Raw genomic sequence first — 23,630 nt, 5'->3', positions numbered from 1 at the left:
ACAGTTTCCCCATAAAATAATTCCATATGATAGCAGATTATGGAAAAACGCAAAGTAAGTTGATCTCAAATACATGTAGGTCACATGCTCTTTTAAGTTGTGTAAAAGATATATAACTCTAAAGAGTTTACCAGTCAAACATTCAATATGTGGCCGCCAAGTCAGCATCTCATCCACGAAAATACCAAGAAATTTACTACTTTCAGAAGAGTGTGAAGAGGTCAAACTCTTTCAAAGAGTTTGGATAGCGCTTAAAGAGGTCCATCCAAAGAAAGACAAGAGAGGCAAAGGAGAAAGAGTTGGAGGAGAAGTGCCAATTTGATGAGGTCAATGTACATAGAAGGGTGAGAGAGGTGACAGGAAGGCTTAAGAGGAAAACTGTTGGGAGGCTTGTGACTGATGCAGGAGATCTGATAGTTGATAGAGAGGCTATTTAAGGAGGCTTGGAAGAAGTATGTAGAACAGATATTCTTTGATGAAAGAGGAGAACCACCTGCAATGCAAGTACAGGATATGTCTGGTCCTAGTATCATGGTGAATGGCTGCTATTGGTGCCATGAGAGAAGGGAAGACTCCGGGTCCAGATGGGGTGCATTCAGAATTTTTTGAACTTCTAGACGATGGATCAATGAAATTCTTTACCAATATATTCAATCAAATATACAATTCTGGAAGCATCCCAGATGAATGGCTGATTTCCGAATTTATAATATTGCCAAAGAAACAGGGAGCCAAGACATGTGGTGGCTATAGAACCATAAGCCTCATGAGTCACATGTTGAAGCTGTTCCTTGAAATTATTCATCAGAGAATCGACAAGATTTGTGATTCGCAGAGTGGCAGACACACAGTTTGGCGCACATGAAGGCAGTTGCTACAACACATGCCTTGTACACTGTACAGGTCTACAGGTCTTGTTCCAACGCTGAACAAACATGAACTGTGATGTTTTTGCATGTTTTCATCGATTACAAAAAGGCATTCGATAGGATTCAGCATGTCAAAATGATGGAGATGTTGAGGAGCACAGGAATGGATGAGAAAGATCTTCAAATCATTCAAAACCTGTATTGGAATCAGTCCTCTACTATAAGGATCAGTGCAGAGGTGCAGACCAATGCGGTTGACATTCTACGAGGCGTTGGACAGGGCTGCATCCTTTCACCATTGATATTTAATCTTTATTCAGAGGAAATCTTCAGGGAGGCCCTTGAGAATACTGAAATGAGAGTCTTTTGTTGAATGGAGAACGTTTGAACAACATCCGATATGCAGATGATACTGTAATCTTCGCTGACAGCATGAACAGCCTGCAGGAGCTTGTGAACAAGATAGGAGGCGTCAGTGAACAATATGGCTTGGAAATCAATGTACGCAAAACAAAATTCATGGTGATAAGTAAGGGAGCAGTGGGAGGATGTGACTTGATGCTTAACACCAAACCGATAGAGAGGGTGCAACAGTTCACGTATCTGGGAACCTTGATCAATGAGAAATGGGATCATTATCAAGAGGTAAAATGCAGAATAGAAAAAGCGAGGGCTGGAATAATTCTAAGAACCTGTACGTGATCTCAAAAAGGATAGAATGAGAGGATACTGCATTCAATCAGATGGCGAAACTGTTCAAGAGTCACAACTTTAATATGCACATCAAAATCAAACTCCTCCATTGCTACATTTTCTCAATACTCTTCTATGGGATGGAGTCATGGACATTGACCAAGTCAACTGAAAAAAGACTCAAGGCTTTTGAGATGTGGCTGTATAGAAGAGTATTGAGAATTTCATGGATGGACAGAGTGAACAACAAAGCTGTATTGGAGCGAATGAATAAGGATTTGGAAGTGATGAACATCTTCAAGAGCAGGAAGCTTGCATATTTTGGCCATATCATGCGCAATGAAGAAAAATACGGCCTGCTGAAATCCGTTCTCCAAGGAAAGATCTATGGCTGAAGAGGACCAGGAAGAAGGAGAATATCATGGCTGAAAAACCTGCATACCTGATCCTCCAAGACTACAACAGAACTTTTCAGGATGGCTGTAAATAAGATATTCATAGTCAGGCTGATCGCCAATATTCGGAACGAATAGGCACTAGCAGAAGAAGAAGAAGAAGAAGAAGAAGAAGAAGAATAGTTCAACAAGGTAGCTCCCCTAACCAAAAAGCAGTGACTGGGTCTTGCTCTCATTCAGTAGGAGCCCATTTGCTCTAAACCAATCCGATGTTTTATACATAGATGTTGCCGACGAAGTTTCAAGTTTGTGGGTGTCATTACTCTCATTTACAAGAGTTGTATCATCGGCATACAATATTGTCTGATCCTTCACAAAGCTTGGTAGGTCATTTATCATTAGTATAAAAAGCAACGGCCCGAGCACGGAATCCTGTGGTACACCATACTTGACTTGTGATACCTTGGATCTTGATCCCTTAATAAATAGTACATACCTTGGATCTTGATCCATTAAAACATAATACATACCTATATTGTTGAGATGAGGAGAGAAAAACAGGCTCAAACCGTCCCAAAACTGTTAGTATGAGAAGATTGAAAAAACAGATTTTGGAAATTTGGTCATTCTTTCTAAAGCCTCCTGCATTGTCTCAACGTCATAGGTAAAAATATATTTGATGATTTTGTTTGTTAATCAATTGGATTGATCAACAATTGAATTTCAATTGAATTTTCGATAAAAAATTTGGTTTCAAAATTATTTCTACTCAGTGACCAAGGCACAATCTATAAACATAATTTTTATCACATATAAATCACTCACACTCTATGTGATAGAAAGCCACAATATGGAACAAAAGAGAGTATGAGGTGATACTATAACACACATCATAAATGCATTATAAACTGAATAAATTGCAATTTGAAAAAAAAATCTTAAATTATGCCCAACCGATTATAGCCGATTATTTCCTCCGATTATAGGAAAATAATGTGGAGATTGAAAGGAATTGGAATTTACCACACATTATCCTGTTTTAAGTGTATGAGAGTGTAATTTCTAGAATAGTAATGCCCCCCGAGTTGGTTGAAGAGGTTGTCATCCTTTCGTAGTCTTTCAAACAGGCATTCAACCAATCACTTGTCTTACAGAATTATCAAATTTTTTAGAAGGAATACCTATTAATGAGTCATTTTTATTAAATATATTATTATTATTGGATCATGAAGAGTTAGTTTTCCTTTCACAAATGAATAATAAAGAATGAGAGTTTTACAATAAAAGAACAAGTATCATTTGAGAATTCCTCTCATAAATAATAAATGAGAAATATGTGTTTCACAATACGAGAGCAAGTTTAGTATTCAATACAATTCTCAATTATTGCGATTTCCCCACGCGGTATGCATGCTTCAATATATATTCACCCATATATTTTTTTGTAGTTTCCAATTGGAGAGATTCAACCAGAAAACGTTTTCCTGATCAAGTATGTGAAAGCCATAATTTTTCTGAAAAAAAATAATGTATGCCACATATACGTTATCGCTAAACTATGACTGCTTGAAGATATGGTCGAATTATTTATTATTGTATAATCACTACCTCCGTAAACAAAGCCTTAGTGCATTCTGGTGACGTCAGCACAGGTAGGTTTCCTACATCAATAAAAACTTGCTTCAGCTGATCTATATCAGTTAGTGTTTTTATTGATTGGTGTAGGAGCCCTACCTGTGCTGACGTTACCATCAACCACCTGTCATGCACTATCTTTGTTTACGGAGGTAGTGGTATAATGCGTTACATTCCAGGTTAAAGAACAGCTGATCAATCTCCGTTCAAAACGAGATGGTGCTTAAGCTACTGAAACCCGATTAGACTTTGTGATTCTCGATAAAATTCATATTCACAACCACGGTTTTGATTTTGATGTAGAGTTTAAATGGTAATATATTCATATTCATATATAATCATATTCTAAAGTTGAAATGGTAAAAATACCGGAAGCAAGAAAATTAAAAATTCAAGTTCAGTTTATTGCTTTCAATTAGCACAAGATCCTAAAACTTTAACTTGAGTAGAATTGATGTATTGAAAGACAGCAGCCTCTTTCCATTGTGTGGAGAGGTTTCTAGGATTTCAATAAAAATATTGGTAGAGCTATGTTAGTTCTAGTGAGAAAAGTGAATAATCAATGTTATGTGGAGAGTATACTGTGGAGCATTTATATTGAACTGAGTGTAACTCAATTCCCACAATCTCTCTTACTTAATATTCCACAAATATCACAGAAATTCTTCATGAAATCAAGAAGAAATTGTCAATATCAAGCTCATAAGAAGAGTATGATTGTTTATCCAACTGGGTTGACCAATAACTCAAAACGCACATGTTTTACCACACAATATTACACCAACCAATAAAGATATCACAGGAATTCTGTAGTTTTTGTAGAGTCAATCAAACTCGTGAGGAGAATAATATATGCTAAAGGGTGCGCTATTGAACTGGAGGATCAATAACTTAATTTGCACACCAATCAATAATATCGTAGGAACTCTGGAGTTGATCTTCGTGGAATTTAACCACCTCAGTCATAACACAGAGACCGAGTCTTACTCCATAACGCAGCTGCAAATCTCGCTCCATAATTTCCTATTAACAAAAGATGAGCCGCGATAATGGGTTGCCTGACGGTGGAGGGTGAAAGTTCTAAATATTTTATTGAATCAACTCTTGCGTTGAGTTTCGAACAGCGCGGCAGGTAATAACATTGGAAACACTTTTAAGAGTCTGGCAGAGTAGTAAAGTGAAGGTGGGTGTGCCATGATGCTGAGGGCAAAACTTCTGCAAAAAGTGAAAAGTGTGCATTGCTCGAGGGTTAGGTTTGGAGTAAATTCTCCACCCTCTTCATCCCTACTAATACCTAACAAACTTTGAGGTGTAACGTGGCTGTTCGCTTGCAGGGTTTTCGAAACATTCATCTCACATCCGATCACAAGATAATGGATGACATGGCTGAACACCTGTGCCCCGCCCCGCCCCGCATAATCTCAATCCATTCAATTTGATTTATTCCTCGTCAATTTCAAGACAATTCAACAACTGAATGTAATAAAATATTAGCCCATAAGAGAGCACTAGCAATCAATATGGATAATGTTTAAAATTTTGTTCAATTAATTGCTTAACTAACCATTCCTCAGACATGAATTTATTATTATTATTACAAATTCATAATTTCGTAGGATTTATGAAGAAGAACCGATTTACACTTGACACTAGAAAATATATGTTGATATTCATCCAACGTCTTTAATGAGATGATGAGGGAGTATTTCATTTTAACACAATGAACCCTTAAATTGGGTTATTTATATTGGATTATTATTATTGATATCATATCATGTTTTTTTCTTAAGAAAAGATATATGCAAATTCATAATAAGCGACTGGAAACAGCAGGTATGGATATGAATATAGTCGAGAACTTGAAATAATGATAGATCCAATTCCAATTTCAATTTTATTGATGTCATTCATTGTACAATAATACAATATTGACACAAGTCAAATACATAGTCACATTGATATGTAAAAAATATTAAGATATTTAAATGACAAAAAATAATTCAATTCGAATCACATCATTTTAAAAATTTCTCAATTCAAAAAGTTCCATTACTCTGTAGAAGGATTTCATAATCAACTTAATCTTCAACAAAGCTTCAGAGTCAATCTCAGATATAACAGGTGCGAGAGAGTTCAATATTTTCCTGCTAATGTGATCAGGACAGATTAGAGGTAATTTTTGTATTCGATTCCATTAAAATAATTTCGTGTTTTGCTAAATATTTCAAGTGACTGTATTGTTATTACATTATTATTGATATCAATACTCACGGAAATGATTATTCTCTATTACTGTATATTTTATCACTCACATTCTAATACATTCAAGCGTCTCAGCTAATAACCTAATAGTTATGTATATTAGTTATTATTGATCAACTTACCATATTGAGGTATTCGGTGTTCTAAACTGCATGGCTCTCAAGTAATCTGAAAATAAATTTGAAAAAATGATAAATTATTTAAGAAAGAAAAATGTAATGAACTACCCAATAGCAATAAACTATGGAAAATTATGAAATAAATTATTTTATCACATCAAATGTGAATGCATTATATTAAATTGATTATCAGTTAATAATTGATCCATTTATTTGATTATTTCCAAAATCAAATCACACATTCAAATTTCATACAATCAAATCAAAAGCATCTCTAACAAAATAATATAAGTAACTCTTAATTATATAGTAGAATTTGATCAGCTTGAGATTATGAGAGTGATTTCTCCTCATGGAAGTTTTATTACGGTGGGTACAGACTTATGCGTCACGAACACGCGTTTCACTTTTAATCAGCTGATGTTCAGCTGACGCTCTATCTGTATTTGTACAAAAAATTAAAATACATATTTAATAAGCATATTATCAGCTGATTGAAAGCAAAATGCGCGTGATCGTTTAGTCTTTATCTGTATGCACCTTTAATTATTATACTTATAAACTTTTCTATCTTCGTAAGATTCAAGATTTCCTATCCTAGGAACTCATTTGCCTTTTTTCTGCCTTTGTCTATTATCAATTTGTTACAATTAGCCTTATAATTTTCAGTTATTAATTAGGCCTACGTATATTTACGTCAATTTGTTCTCGATACTCATGATTTTTCATCGTCAACTATCATTGAAAGTCAAGCGATCCAAGTTTTTTGTTGTAGATACTCTATCCAAAATAGAAAATATCTTCAACAAGATTTATATACTTTGAAAATATTTATATACTTTGAAATATTTATATACTTTGAAAATACATTTCTATATCATGATTTCCCTAATCAATTAACTGAATCTCAAGTTAACGTTTGTCAAAATAATGTGAATTTGGCATCAGGAAACGGTGTTTGCAACTTAAAAAACTCAACCATCCACATTTGACAAAGAATTTGTTCCAATAAGAGACATACACTGAAACTTCCTGCTGGAAACGGACCTCAAGGTCAACCAGCTGATACCGGCACATCGACCTGATCTTATTCACTCCAAAATATCACTATATTCACTGTATACATAGTAACTACAGCAAACGTGCCATGCTTTCAAGCAGAAATAACATTATTTCATGACATTCCAGCGCAAACATTCTCTTTCACTTCTGCGAGCGCTTGCCTCTAGACTCCAGAGCACTGTAGTCAGATTATTTTTTACTGTCAGCATTCGTTAAATTGAAAGCATTGATCTTATTTATCAGAAATGCTAACATAAACTCAACATATATGCATTTCAATTCCTGTATGGCATATTGTTTACGGATAATGCATACCTCTGCTGAGAATGACTAGTGATTGTGTATCACTGTAAATAGCGTTTTTTCTGTGATTTTATTATAATTCCAAAAAATATCTCAAGTTAATATATTGTTAGCAAAGACTTCACTATTTTGGTATTCCCAATAAATAAAACATGAACCAGAGAGCAAGAGCACGAGAATTTGTAGCATGAATAACTTTAGTCTTTTAAAATGAATCGAAATCAACAAAATAAACTGACGCGTAATACATATTTGATTTCATTTGATTTAGAAATAAAGGAAATAAAGACAGATTAATCATTATATTAAGTGTAAATTGCAATTTCAGACACTAATTGAATTGACCTTGTTATACTGCGATATGAATACATAAATCATTTTAGTCTAACGTCTGTGGCGTTTAGATTTTACTGTATTTGTTCAGAGTTTATAGATAATTTATTAATGTTAAAAATGTTCCATTGTATTATCTGATACAATATTGTTAATTCAGTAGTTGATTATGGCGTATTTGTTTTGAAGCTCAACTATCAAACAAAGATAAAATTAAAAATCAATTCAGCAATTTTTCAACAAGCTGGGAAATCCATAGTAGAGTAGCTAAATTCGCTTAATCAACCAGAATTTTTCATACTTATAGAGAACATTTTGGAGAATCTCGATTTATTAGGCATGAGAAGCAGTATTGGAAAAACCATCCTTATACTGTATATTTGATACTCAAATCGCGTCTGAACTAGAATATTTTCAATTTCTTTATCAAAACAATTTTATGAAAACTTCTGATAAGTAACGATAAATAAATTTTCATTGACAAAGCTGTAAAATATTATTTTTCACTTGAACAGAAGCTATTCTAGTATTTGGAGTGATAGATTTATAGAACTCTTACATCAAACACAATAATTCAGTTGAAGGTATTAATCTTGAGCCGAAAATGAGATGGAAATTTCCAATAATAACAAAGTAACGAGATTGAATATACAAAGAATATTTACACCAGAAACTTTTAGAAGTTTACAATTTGAAGCTCTAGAGCTCCAAGTTTTATTACTGTCTACTTAAATTTCTGCAATTCTAGAATCAGAACTTCATTTGATGAAGACAGTGCATTACATAAACTTCGTCCAGCACTTGGCTTAAATTTAATTAAAGCTTTAATCAACTTTTGTTGCTTTCAAAGAGAGTCATTCGGGGCGAAATTCATGAATTCACTTTCCTTTTCACCTTGAACTCCGGACTGAGCAATGAACGAACAATGACAAGCTTTGAAGAAATGTATTAAGATTGCTAATTTCAAGCATTCTCTCATAAAATCTTAGAAGAAATTACTCCTTTGATCCCTTCTTATATTTTATTATTCAGAAAGAATTATGAGTCTTCAAATATATCTTGACAGCTCAACACAAAAAACCTCGTCGAATTTTTTGATGTTCCAATAGAATTGGTGTGCTGTTTTGTATAAAGTAGATTATAATGATCCTGAAGCAGAAGTGATAAGACATTAATTTCAGCGATTTTTGATGTCTTTACAATCTACTCCGAGAAAGATTCATTAGGTGTTTAATCGTTGAGCAACAGTGGCCATGATTTCCAGGTTACCAGTGACTCTGGAGTGGAAGGGTGGGGGGCGAGGCGCGAGGACGCAGACTGTGCTCTCGAAATTCAAAAACCAACGTTGAGGGGTAGGATCGAAAAAAAAGCTGTGTTCAAATAGCGACTGACGACCTTCTCTGTTCACAGAGAAAACAAGATTTATTCTAAATACATTGAGTCCATTAAAGAGTGTATTTCTCTTATCAAGCGAATCATGAATGCTTCGCGAATTTGCAATCATGATTTCATATTTGTAGACTCAATTCTATTGTACAAATATACACGGTGTCCCACGAAGAGGTTTTCACGTTCAATTTTCTATTACGTGCCCATTAATGCACCCATTGTTTTCAAATTTTACACACTTTACAAAGAAGGTTCCAAAAATATTCTGGGAAGATTTCAGCTCCCTAATTCTTGTAGGAACAAAATGGTGGCATATTGAAAATTTTATCAATTCGCTTCCTGAAAAAACTACTGCTGCCATTTTGTTTCTACGAAGGTTTGGGAGCTGAAATTTCCCCAAAATATTTTCTACATTTTTAGAGCCTACTTTGTAAACTATGTAAAATTTAAAAAAGTTCGTTGCATGAATGGACACGTAATATAAAATGAAACGTGTAAGCCTCTTCGTGGGACACCGTGTATTTGAATATGTTTGAATCCTCCAGATAAGCTCCAGATAGTTGGTGAACAATAACATCTTGAAACAGGTGCAAGTAGTTTAGTGAGTATTGATGCTTATTTTTTAGTGGAAGATGTTCCGGTTTCTTATTCAAGCAGATCTGGTCGGTCGACGTTTGAAGCAGATGCTCAATAAACGTGCTCTTCTCCTGGAGCCAAAGACGTTAATTTTGGTAGGATTTAATGTTTGCAGGATGACACAGGATGACACCAACTCTAGTTCAGCCATGGAAGGGAGTGAGAGCTTCTTGAATCAACATAAAGTTGCGATTTTAATCATGGACATGAAGCTTCTTTAAAAAGAAAAAACATATTTTTATGTCTTACGTACTTTCATATTCTATCAATGCTTTCTAAAGCTACCTACAGTATTGACTTGAGTTAACAAACAATATAATATAGCACGCTTACAATGCTTTGAAAGATCTGATATAATAATGAGGGATACAGGATATAATAATGAGAGATACAGGATTTTCGAGAAAGAGTGTCGAATGATCAAGAAAGACGTTTTCACGTTATTAATCAACGGTTTATCGGATTAGAGCCTACTCCATTTTCAATGGTTGTTTTATATAATAATGCATTTATTGCTTCACTCTGGGGAAACCCCGGATTAATCAGTAGGTGAGGGTATTACAGGTGAGCCCATAAGGGGGGGGGGTTTAGACGCGAAATTCTTCGACTCATAATCAAATCTTTTGGGAAGGGGTTTCGCAAAAAAGGTCAGAAGTGCTTAAAATTACTACTGAAGGACTTTTTTGTTTAAGGGGAGGGGAAGGAGTTTAATTTTCTTAATTTAGGGGGGTCCATGGACTTGAAGGGGTCGGGCACCCAAGAATATTAGATTCTAATAATATACATTTCATAAGAGAATCTCGAGGCAAATAATCTCAGCGCCTGGGAACACTAGATACCCTAGGGCTCGAAGTACTTGTGGGGTGCTAGAATTGAAATACTAAAAAAATGGAGAATTTTTCAAAAAATTACTATGAAGAAAAAGAAGAAGGGTGGAAGAAGAAAATAAGAAGAAGACACATAATAAAGAAGGATTCAAACAAGAAACAGATAAAGTAGAATAAGAAGATGAGTAAATGCTCCGCGTGACTCCGCGAGTTCGCACGAGTCTGCGGTAGTCTGCTATCACTCATTCCTTCTCGCTCTCTCTCTCACCAGCCAGCTACAGAGACCAGAAATGCTCTGAGTTTTGCCTGAGCTGCGTCAGTCGCAAATGACCGGTCACCGCAGACAGTCCCAACCGGCTTGCGTCTCCCAAGTTCGCCAATTTCGGCACAACTGACGTCTTTCTGTGCCAAAGTCCGGGTGGCTCTGAGTGCGTGATTCTGCTCCTCTGTTCCGTGTTGCTGGTTTTTCTTTTAATAGATAAAAAAATTGCCTGGACCTTTTTTGATATTGACAAAAGCGGAGGTTATTGTGGTTGGAAACTGTGTTCAGGAATTTGATCGAGCGATCATTCTGCAAAAATAGTTTAGAACAGTGTTCAAAATGAAATTCACTTCATGGTGTGCCTCAGCGCATGTGCTACTTGCTGTCGTCTTGTTAATAGTGAATACAGCTTCTGCTGGTGAGTGAATTATCTATTCATTCTTCAATTTTATCGATTTTCATGTATATATTATTTTAATCATTCATCTCCACTATTCATTCTATTTTGAAAAATGACTTCAAGTTCATCACTTATTACTACATAAATTCGCAAATCGTGAAAATAATATATGATTCTAAATTTCAATTTTTATCAATTAAGTTTCTTTACAGGAGGAGAGCATTCACATAGTATGATAATGTGCGTATTTCAATGATGAATAAATAAACAAATATTTAGAATCAATTTTCACTCTCACTGTCCAGTAGCAAAAACTGAATCAACAAGAATTTGAATATTCAATAACATAATTATGAAATGGTAATATCTGATAAGATTTACACTTCTTAACACCCTAATCGTCATTGATGGCTTTGCAATCAGTTCAATTTATCGTAATATTAAGTGTAAAAGATTTTGCTGAAATGTATCTGATATTCGTGAGAATTATTAGAAATAATAATAATTATTATTAATTCATTCAATTCAAGTGCGCTGTGCATTTGAATTATGCAAACTTGATGCATTGTGACTCTCCGTCATGTGACGAATCATGGTACAGTGCAGCACAACAATTTACAGCAGTTATCAGGTAGACACTTACGTGTATACCTGTTCAAGAAGGCAATTTGATGATAGATTGATGGGATAATAGATTATGATGATTACTCAATAAATGAAGATATTTTGAGATACGGTGATACAATAATAATTTTTTATAGGAATACACTCATTCAATTATGTTCATGAAATCGTTGAAAAATTCCTCTGTTTTTATCCCGTAAAATCTAGATTTTTTCCAATTGAGAATTCATATCATAATATACTCTTTCAACCTAACATTGGAAAATTTGCCAAAATTTATCTCTTTGGAATCTGAAATCATCAAATGAACTGTTTTCCTCTCATAACAAATCAGACAAACAAATTGAGAAACTACCTCAACCAGCATAAAAATAGATCTTACCGGATCTCACTAAGAAAATTTCATAACAATGGAATATTCGATCAACAACAAAATTAATCTTCTCTCAGTTTCATGATAAGATAACATAGCTCGAGGCTCTGAACATTGTTCTGACACAGATCTAGCCATCGAAAAGTCCATCAAAATATCTTGTTACATCGGAAATAGGTATTTCAGCACATTCAAAAAACGTGTATCCGAAACGATCTCCATTGTAAGAACAGCGTGAGAAGATACAGTTCCATGATAATAACTGCTACAGAAACAAAGTTAATTGGAGCGCGTCAATAGAAGAGTATAAGTATCATTTGGACCGTTATTAATTATTACACCATAGTACAAAAATGTCTTCACGACTACAATACTGCAATGTGGAAAAATCACTTTCAAACGAAGATGCTATGAAATTGTGTAACAATGAAGGTAACGGCGAAATAATTTGGATATTGTGCAACAGAAACATCGAAAATAAACTTGATGTTATTGAAATTAATACGAATAACAATGAAATACATTTATTACGAAGGAGCAACGTCAACTATAGGATTGATCTTGATCTTGATGTTATTGCGATTAGAATTATTTCCTGTTGATGATTAACAGGTGATATTACTAACATAATATATATCGGCACCGTACGATGATCTTGACCCAAATTCTTCGATTCTGGTAGTGATTGAGTCTAGCGGTTGAGTAAAGTTACATAATTTACTCTTGAAATAGTTTTGGTAGGACCTGTTATTTTCAGCAATGATAGAATACTATAATGCATTTATTGATAAGATGCCTTGGAAAATTCACAACCAATGGTACGAGACACGAGATTATTTTTCTGTACGACTTTTTATTTATAGTTCTGGTAAAATAGAATTTACTACTTTACTTCACTATTTAAGTTCTATTTAAAATAGAATTCTGTCTTGAATAGAATTTGAATTCAATAGACTCAGATAATTTAATCTTTTAAATTTACAATAGATTTTTGCTAGGTACTTAACTATTTTACTACAACTTTTTATTTATTTCTATTACTTTTCTTGTTGTTTGTTCATCACATGAATGCACTGTTAATTAATTTACTATCAACATAATGTCTAACCCATATTATGTTTATGTTGATATTGATCAAGATTGAATCTTGCATCAGAACTATTAACATTTTTATATTGTACAGAGCCTAGAATGGGACAAACTGAAACAAAATATGATGAATTCACATTTCCTGAAAGCATTGTTAAAAAATATTCTTTCTATTATCGACTCAAATAACTTTTTGGTAATCTAGTTCTCACATACCATAGGAATGAGAAATCATCATATTGTCACTCATCAAAAATGCTACCACTCAAAAAAATTCTAGCAATGATATCATAGGTCCCATATTCCATATTTGAGTGACAAGTGATTACTCGTCAGTCATTCTATTGAATGCGTTGGTATATTGGTTGAAATACAATAAACTTACCTCTCTTGAGTTTACCTCATTCGAAGTTTCGTTGTTGGTATTGATTCTAGTATTGATAATAAATATTTCAGGGAGAAATAGCTCGAGTCTCATCTTCTCTCCCAATTATCTCAATGATGAGTTCTGTTTGTACGAAAGGAATATACTATAAACCTTGATCGGATATATATAGGGAGTATCTTATGTAATCCATGTTTAAAAAAAAAATATACAAGGATATCGAATTATTAGCAATTTCAAATCCACAAAATACATACTAGTATTCAACATCTATTATACTGCTTATAACGTTCCAAATATTCTGGAAAATAGATTGATGGAAAATGCGATCCTGAAATAATAAGACAGAAAAGGGCGATACATCAATATTTTAACCAACTGAACCTGAGGCGATAGAGTCGTCAACATCGCATTCCGTTCCAGTGGCGGATGAAAATTGTTTTTCTATATTCACCCATCTTTTTCTATCTCTCTCATCCTGTTCAACAATCACTCTTCTCGATTCTCTGTTGCGCCTAATTTATGTAGCAGTTGTTTTTGTGCGCACAGAGGTTTTCAAACGTTTTTGCTTCCGTTGTGGGAGAGAAGGTGGAGGAGATCGCGCGTTACAGACAGAGCCTCTGCAGACGCCTCAAAAACGTTACATTGAAAATCTTATATTGACTGACAAGACAATCCAACAGAATTTTTGAATTTTATTCCGTAATGACGAACGATTCTGGAAAATATAATCGACAAACAAACTCATAGTTTATGCTCTAAACTTAATGATATTAGAAGACAATAGAATAGTTATTGAATAATGCCACCCCCCAGAAATACTGTTTATTCATTAAAGAAGTAATGCTTCTATTGATATTTATTTAAGAAAGAATAAACAGACGTCATCCAATTTTCTTAGTAGATCTGTGGTTGTACATAATTTATAGATACGCTATTAATTATGATACGTAGATAAGCGATCACAGAGCTTACTGCTTAAAACCTAAAAGAAATAGAATAATAATTTGACTGTTATTAGTAAGAAAGTAAATCTTGCGACATTAGTATTTTCAAAAGATTCCAATAACAAATTAAATTTCACGCACTTCTTCGTAATGAATTCGGAAGATGAATGCACTTCGGAAGATGAATATGATAAAATATATTATATTGATTGATTATGTGCAATTTTACAATCAAAGCTCCATAATTTTCTTCTCGAAATGAATCTGGAAACTCATTACAATGAAGCAAGGTATCATATCCTTGCTCTGCATTCGTTTCTTTCCATTTAAACTTAATTATTTATATTCTAAATATTTTCTCTCTATCGTGTAGGTTTTGAACAGTAAGGTAGGCTATTCTTTCAAAATGATTATTATATGTCTAGAAAATGAATGTGTCTGTGGATGGTTTGTCTCTTCTGCGCTGACTTTGACTGGAGGCTAGGCAGGCAACAGACCGTGTCATAGTTGGAATTTGTCGGCAGTACTTTCAGTTGTGTTCTGTTATACGTCAGTTAAGGAGTTAGCGGTCAAATTATGATGTGTGGAAAATAGAAAAATACTTCCTACCAACAATAATTATTTCTGTTTGAGAGAAACTGTCAGGTCCATGACCTGAGATACTGAGAAGCCTACGAAGCTAAGAAACTATAGTGAGGTCCACGTTATAATGGCAGTGGATAATGATAGAAGAGCAGCGTTGCCTGTTCTCAGCCTTAATTAATTATATTTCCATATTGTCAAAAACATATTTGGCATCTTTATGCAGCTAAAAAAGGATAGTACCACCTATTTTGTGGAATGATAGACAAGGATAGCAACATCAAAGTTAATCAAATACTGCCATTATAACGTGGACCGCAATATAGCTAAACTCACTTGAATCACATGACCACTAGGCAGGCAATTTACTACCCGAATTTCATTCATTGACAAGCATCTTCATCAAACTAACTTTTTGTATCTTCTCGAAGATCTCTAATAGATCTAACAGGTACACGTCCTTGTATGGAATTTACGATTGATGTAAAAGACGAATACAGTAATTGAACACTTCAACAAAACTAAGGATGACGCTCTTGAAAAATTTGGCAAAGGAATATAAGTGGGCGCTGCAGTTCATTTCAGTGAATGAGGAGGTGATGAATCATGAATTGACTACAGAGAAGTATTAATTCAACTGTTCTAAGAAAATTTTCAACATTGGTTTTCTTAGTTTTTTCACTGCTCTGAATTTTGAGAAAAAAAATGACAAACAGTGATGCGCGAACTTCCCGTTGAATCACAAAATCAAACGAGCTCAATCAACAAAGAATGATGCTTGCTATTGACATTGCCACAGTCATGTTACTTAATGGCAGCATTTCAGGTAATAATTTAGTACCATAATTAAAAGACAGTTGTTGAATAGTGTGCCACCCAGTTAATAAAAATGATGCACTTGTATCTTGTACACTACTTCTAGTTACTTACGAATGAGGTTAGTAGTTGACACAGCAACTAATAGTGTGAAAGGAAGAGGAAATGTACAACTGTCATGTGGACTACTTAATAGTGCCATGCTATGGTGCTTGCACTTGAGACATTACCTGTCTTACAGTATGTGCAATCGCAGATCAAAAATACAGTAGCCTACAGGAGAGTAACTAGTTGATTGACTTCATAGAGTGTGGCGATATAAAAGAGTGGATGAGATAAGAATTGGATTGTAGCAGGATGTTCTTATCTTGGATGAGTGGGAAAATCAAAGAAGTAAAGAATCAAAGAATTTCAGGTGATTTAGAATAGTTGTTAGCATTTCTATCAGTATCCACGTCCATGTAGTGATAAAGAGGGTAACAACTGACATACTGACAACAAAGTGGCAAGAGAATGTAGGGCTAAAGGCTACTAGGTGAATGCAGTCTCAGTTGGTGAGCATGAGTCTCACAGTTATGATTTGAATTACTATATGGGGCTGGAAGATGTTTAAGATATATTATTTTCAATTGAATTTCATTTGGGAGGAATTTCGCTTGAAATATTCGTTCAACTTTTTATCAATAATATTCAGACATTTTTGAGCTCATTGCTGAGTGGATTTTACATGATTGTACTGTACTTCCAAATCGATTAAAAGAGTTGTAAGTGTTTACAGATTTTACTAATTTTCAATATTTCGATCGATTCAATCCAATCATACAAATTTTCTAGTATAAAATTTTATAGTATACAAATTTTTTAGTATACACACATTCACATCTTATTTCCTGTATTGAGTCATCAATCTTCAGGATAATCAATTTTCAATATTTCTCCCAAATACTACGTCTCATGAAAGTTTCATGCAAGTAGTGGCGTCATGAAGTTTTATGTTTCATTACACTCATGTATGGATAATTCATAAATGGATAATTAATATTTCAATAGAAGTGAATAATAATTTTCAAAATTTCCACTATAATTGACTTGCTCTATTTGATCTAGATATTAGATATAATAATGTTAGAATATTATATATTCTAATGATAAATGTTACAGTGGTATAACCATCACCATAACAGCCTTTTTGCTGAAGAATATCTCAGAGTTAAAAGTTATATAAAATTACCATACAAACCTAATTGCTTCCAAAATATACAATGATCCAATAGATATAATGAAATATACCAGCACTACCAGCAAAAGATGAACATTTTCAATACAGCAGCCTAGTTAATTGGATATATTCCCATTTATGCTAATATTGAAGTGATCGTAATGCTCCATGCAACAGCATAATTGTGTCGTTTTGGGAAGAAGTGAGTGACACGGGGGCATTTACCGGCGTCGGTTGACGTGTGCGCCGGTTAATCGTGTGACCAATTGGTCGCCAGTCACGTGACGCTGCCTTGCCACTCTGGCCATCTGTGACCAGATGTCGTCACGTCATCAACGACAATGATCACCGGTCGCCAATGAACTGTGAAAACAGCCACAAGAATGTCACGAGCGACGAATTCAAGAATCGCCAGCGATTTTGCCTCCTACCTCTGTGGGAATTAGCCTGTTCAAAGGGCGTTCCAAGGGCGTTCCAAGGGCGTTTTAAGGAATTGTTCCAAGTATCTCCTTCCACATTCTAATGATATAACACCTATAAAACTACATAGTTTTTAATACTCATACCTGTTCCAATGCTCTTCTCTTATAATCTCATCTCTGGAGCCACACTAAACAAAATGGACAAACATGTTTCTTTAAACAGTTTGGGCAAATCTTATTATGTTTGCCCGTGGCCAGTGTGGACGCGTCACCAAACAAAATATTAGTAAGCGGGGAGTACAGTTTTTATCGTTTACAGCTGTCAAAAATGAGAATGTTTGGAAAAACAGTAATTTTTGCTTGACAAACAATGATTGTCCAAACTCTTTAAAATGTTTGTCCCTGAGCTCCTCAACGAACATGTATGTCGAACATTTGTTCAATGTGGACACGGCTTTTTCACTCGTCTCTCATTTCCTCCTTTAAATTCCTCATCTTATCTCTCCTCTAATTCTCCCAACTCATTTTGTCTCCCATACTCATTTCTTGCAATTCCCTTCCTCTCTCTTCTCATTCTCTCGTGCCCTTCTAATTCATCCGGACTATTTATTCATCATGTGGGATATTTGTTGAGGTGAAATACATGAATTAAATAGTATTACCTCTTCTAGTATTGCGATCAGAATAGCGTAAATAGTATTAGGCTCAGAATAACACCTATTCCTCTCCTCTCATTAGTAAGACAATGATGTTGACTCGATGTTGAGGCATTGAGGTAGTGAACCTGGATATATCGTTCGGATCATTTCATATAAATACTGCAAATGCCAATTCTTCTGCTTGATAATGATCTACCGTGAATGAAAACAATGATCAGTTTCCAAAACTACGGATTTGATTAAGTAAATATCTAAACATCAGCCGGGTGACAGAGAGAGCGTAGGGAGGCTAAAGGAAATGTTCACACATTGGACAAGGCGTTTATTTTAATTTAAAATGTTATGTAAAAAATCACCTCGACGTTCAGATTTTTGTAAAAATTTTATCAAGCCTCCATCAAAACCACTGCGAATTACATGTCGGCGACGGCTACTGTGGCATTTCAACCATGCTTGAAATATGTCCACCTTTCGTCGCCGTCATGCGATTCGCAGTGATATAGACTACACAAGGCTTTACTACTGATAGCCAACATCATTGATTTAAACTGCACTGTTCCTATACTTCTATTAATACTGACATCAATATAGATTGAATCAATTAAATTCATCATTTCAAATCCCTCCCGTCAAGTCATTGTCACGTCTCTAATTAGAATCAACATTTAGTTGAATCTCAATCAAAATATTCCGAGAGGAAATTGAAAATGACTGTCTTCAAGCTTCACAGGAAATCAAAGAGAGAGAATTCACTGATTCAATCACCAATCAAACAATTGGATCTCAGAAATACAATTTCCAGCTCTTCAATAAGAGTACATCAGCTTTAACTCAACCTTTTGATCGGCATATCTCTTGAAACCTGTCTATATTGATGATGGACGAATGTCTTCGTCGAATTGATACTGTACGGAAGTTTGTGATAAACTTCTAGAGTGTTCTTAATGTTAATCATGTATTATTACTAATGAGCCTTCGATAAATTATATCAATCTATAAGGAGGTTTAGAAGAGTTTATTCCGACGAGATTTAAATGTTTGAAACGAACTGATCTCAGAAGTTATATTGATGTTTGACCACAATAACGTTTTCAATATTCACTTCAGTTAATAATTTGAAAATAAGCATCAATATTACTCTAACGCCTTATATGGGAATATTCATCATAACAAAAACGTGGTAAGGCTCACAGAATACTTATTGAGTTATCGTTTTGATATTATAATCTATTACAATTATGAATGTCACTAAAATCATAGAACACAGAAGATTGATACATTTCATTTTGAAGAGGAAATTTTGTTCAGAAGAGCGAAAAATATTGTTCCTTCCTTTGTTCACAAATTAACTCAATATAAGTTGTTAAATAACATGATAATAGTAGTTTGAAAAATACAGAGTAGTGCAATATTTTGAAAAAAAATAGTTCTGGAACATTGTGTTGGAATAACGGTCTACAGTCAGTGGACTTGAACGCCTTTGAACACACAAAGTTTCCAAGAACGACTGAAGTTGTTTTCGGAAACAAACAGAAGTTGTCTCGGATCTGATAGTTGAGTCAATAGTTTGAATCACACTTACAATACTGATTTTTGCTGTGGATGAATCCAGTTTTGTACATAATGGAGGGACGATGATCAAATAACATAGTTAACTTAGTTTATGATAAGAGATGAATGGACCATATAAAACAACACATTTACTTAAAACTGAAATTCGGGGCACCTGGCCATAAGGCATGTCCCATACAGAGTTATAAACTTCATAGAGAGGAGCTAGAGTTTCTTAGGGTTCCGAATCACATGTGAGTATTTTAGCACATAACTATCTGTTAATAACGCTTTCCAAGTGATCATTCTCCCTCTTCGAATACCGACATCAGGTTATAAGTGTCTAATCTGAGCGCTTAGCAATCATGCCAACCTCTGCGTCGATCACAGTATGAAGTGATTATTTTCCAAGATTGAACTTGGAGCGTTTACTGTATAGTTTCAATTAAAGATAACTTATCAATCTTGACAACTATCAGCTATAGATACTCTGATCAGCTATTAAAGTAATTAAAGTATATTTAAAGAATTAGAAATAGAATCGATTTAAGATAATTTAAATCTTCAGAATCGTGGATAGATATTATACGAGTACATTCCATATCCATCTGATAAGAAACATACGTATGAACTAGGCCTATAATGTTTGGATTTATAACAACCACTTGTGCATAGAATAAATCATCAATAGATCGTTTGAAAAATTTTCCCCTGTTGCTGGTGGACTATACGTCGATAAAGCAATCCTACTTCAAATTCGTTCGTGTGGCGAGAAAGATGTAGGCACAAAAAAGAATGAATCTCTTTGTAGCTTTGCAGGCTGGGACGGTCGGACTTTTCCATCTTTCCTTTTTTTCTTGAACATTTCCCTCTCTCCCTATCTTATTCACAATTTCTCCCTTCGCCACCCTATTATCCATCTCATTCCATTCCCTTTCCCTTCGATATTAGGCGACAAAGGGATACAAAAAAGGGATCTCCAAGACAAGTCTCGCAGCAGCACTTCAAATATACTACGGCAAAAACATCTCCTGTATCAGAGCACAGAGTTCAAACTCCAACATTTCGAATAAACTGCAGCAAAAAGTGCTCGAACCTCCACTAACTACTCGACTGTTGTGGAGAAAACTTCTCTTCCTGATATTTCTCACAGGAAAGACGTCGTAAATCTTCCACCAATTTGCATTCAAATAAGGCTGCAACTCCGCCAGTTACGTTTCAGAAGCAAAAAACGCTGTAAAAGTGCGTTAGCGACGTAAAAGTAGAAATTGGAATTAAGCTTGTTTGAAACCTATTCCAATTGGTTCTTTCTGCCTGGATCCAGTTATGAGTGATTCAATTGGTCCTAGAAAGGAATGGAGAATAGGTTCCGGGTTCGATTATCGGATTAGATTGATTACTACAATTATCACATTCTCCATTTGAAGAAATATTAAAGATTTGTAAAGTGGACAGTGCTTTTGTATTTTGGCCAAACGGATTCATTCACTATCTTGATAAGAGGGTTCTTGTTCTGCGATTCGAGTCTTTATATTCCCATTCGGGAATCATAATTGATCGAATACTAGTAAATGAGCTCAACTGAATCATATTTTGAACTATGAACCATAGTTTGAAGAGTTTACTTCTATTTCCTGAATCTCGTGACCCATAGGGTTGATGATAATCAATATTGATTAGAACAGATAACAACTCTTCAATAACGGTATTATCACAATGCAATAATTCCGTGGGATCAAATATAACCTGGGTTATGAAAGAAGTGATTAGACACTGTAATTATCAACTCTACTAATAATTCTAATTCTTCTCCAACTACAATTGAATAACTGCTTACTACGTGTATAAATACTACGTTAAATAACTGCTAATACTGAATGTATGTAGCAAACGTGAGACAAATTAATCTAATTTTGTTTTGGAAACTAAGAATTTTAGATTGCAAATGACTGGATTGTAGAACAAACCTCTGGTTGGCGATAACTGTTGCCTGCGAGATGTATATGGATGGAAATTCGTATGAGATAACGGCCACAACCAGATCTGGAAAAATGAGAAAATCATGAATATGATGTTTATCAGAGCACTCAAACCTGATAAATATCATTACCGATCCCAATATCATAAAGATGGTACAAAGTACAACATATTTACTATTTTTTTCTTCAATTATAATCCAATTTGATAAACATTGCGAAAGAGAAAATATAATGGCGCGTTAACTTAATAAAACGTTATTTAAAGTTTATTATTCAAACGAAGACGCAATAGCACTTCTGCTTCACTGATAGCCTATCGAAAACAATACCAAGCAAACTCGAGAAAACTTCAAATGGGAGGGGCACTACAGGAGAGGACAATCTGATGAGAAAGAAAAGAATTAACAGACCGTGAACTTTTCGGGTAGCGAAAGGAGGCCCCTACATTATCCTCAAACGTCAATTAACTCAAATTGAAATACGATTGCAAGTCATTAGAAATAAATTGGAATTAATCAGTTGTGGAGAACTTCATCAAGTAGAATGGCAGCATTAGAGTAATTGGAAACGCATCAAATTATTTCGGATAGACACTTTTGAGGGAAGATGGAATAGGCCAAAGATAAAAGGCCAAGTCCTACTTAGGACCACTTTTCAAGTATCACTCAGATACGTATCCAAAAGCCTCTGATGGAATTTAAGGATACAGGAGTACTTTTTACAAGTCATACAGAAGCTATGCTAGGTCTGTAATGCTAGGTCTGTAATGCTAGGTCTGTAATTGATGTATGACCTCAACATTATTATCGTATGATTTTTTCAGGTGTCCCACATTGTTTTGACATATGATTGGCAGGTAATGTCGTTTGTAAAATTGAAAACATCCGTAATATTCATTGAGTGACACTTGATCATGAGTAATTCATTTTTATATTATTATACAACGGGAGTGGAATGAATTATTATTCTACTAGCGTACCGCCAAAAAGTCAATGTATCTCATGTCACACTTGACTTTATTTTGGTGAATCATGAAATTTGTCTGACAATCAATATTTTCATTTACATCCCAATACGGACTTCCTATGTGCTTAAAACTACCGTTTCAATACCAGAAACAATTTTATCACAGAGTGCCTTGCTGGTAAGTTTAGATGCTAAATCATACTAATAGTTCTGTGAACAGTAGACCTCGCGCTCAGTAAGTTACATTGACCTGTTGTTATGTTTTCTCAAAAATTAATAAATAATTTATCAATTTAAAATGTCTAGAAAAAATTCTAAATAAACATAGAGCTTTCTGTCCTATCGTACCGTGAAATGTCGTCCCGGAATGTGAGTGTGAGCGCTGTTTTTAGGTCTGGCTGCAACTGTCTACTAACGTTGATGGAAAGATACATTTTCAAGATGTTCGATGTTTTTGAACGGGTAGTATTATAGTCAACTGTCTACTAACGTTGATGGAAAGATACATTTTCAAGATGTTCGATGTTTTTGAACGGGTAGTATTATAGTCCACTAAACAGCTGATTTATGATGAATAATTCTATAGTCTGATTATTTTCTACTCTGATATTGGCGTATGAAGGAGGCTCCTTTTTCCTTTTATATTATCCTTGAAATGCAAAATTTCCAAAAACCTTGTATATACGTCGACGCGCAATTTAAAAAGGAACATACCTGTCAAATTTCATGAAAATCTATTACCGCGTTTCGCCGAAAATGCGCAACATATAAACATTAGGAGAAATGCCAAACCATCGACTTGAATCTCAGACCTCACTTCGCTCGGTCAATTA

The 23,630-nt window shown here is 34.5% G+C and overlaps 2 protein-coding genes across 2 annotated transcripts in view; one reads left to right on the top strand and one right to left on the bottom strand.

Annotated features, from left to right (window-relative positions):
- LOC111047396 (GTP-binding protein Di-Ras2) overlaps positions 1-21,908 on the bottom strand; it is a 46,198-nt gene extending 24,290 nt beyond the window's left edge. Inside the window, exons 1-2 of the mRNA XM_022333143.2 lie at positions 21,820-21,908; positions 5,977-6,022 (exon numbers count right to left, since the gene is read on the bottom strand). The gene's annotated coding sequence lies outside the window, so the exon portion shown is untranslated. The remainder of the gene's footprint in view (positions 1-5,976; positions 6,023-21,819) is intronic.
- The window catches only part of LOC111054775 (lipase member H), an 80,592-nt gene continuing 67,787 nt past the window's right edge, over positions 10,826-23,630 (top strand). Inside the window, exon 1 of the mRNA XM_039428484.1 lies at positions 10,826-11,203. Coding sequence (XP_039284418.1) covers positions 11,125-11,203 — 79 coding nt within the window. The 5' untranslated portion in view covers positions 10,826-11,124. The remainder of the gene's footprint in view (positions 11,204-23,630) is intronic.

The sequence above is a fragment of the Nilaparvata lugens genome, chromosome 5 (genome assembly GCF_014356525.2).
Source record: "Nilaparvata lugens isolate BPH chromosome 5, ASM1435652v1, whole genome shotgun sequence".
NCBI classification, from domain to species: domain Eukaryota; kingdom Metazoa; phylum Arthropoda; class Insecta; order Hemiptera; family Delphacidae; genus Nilaparvata; species Nilaparvata lugens.
The sequence above is the reverse complement of the archived record's forward strand: the minus strand, read 5'-3'. Positions and strand labels throughout refer to the sequence as shown.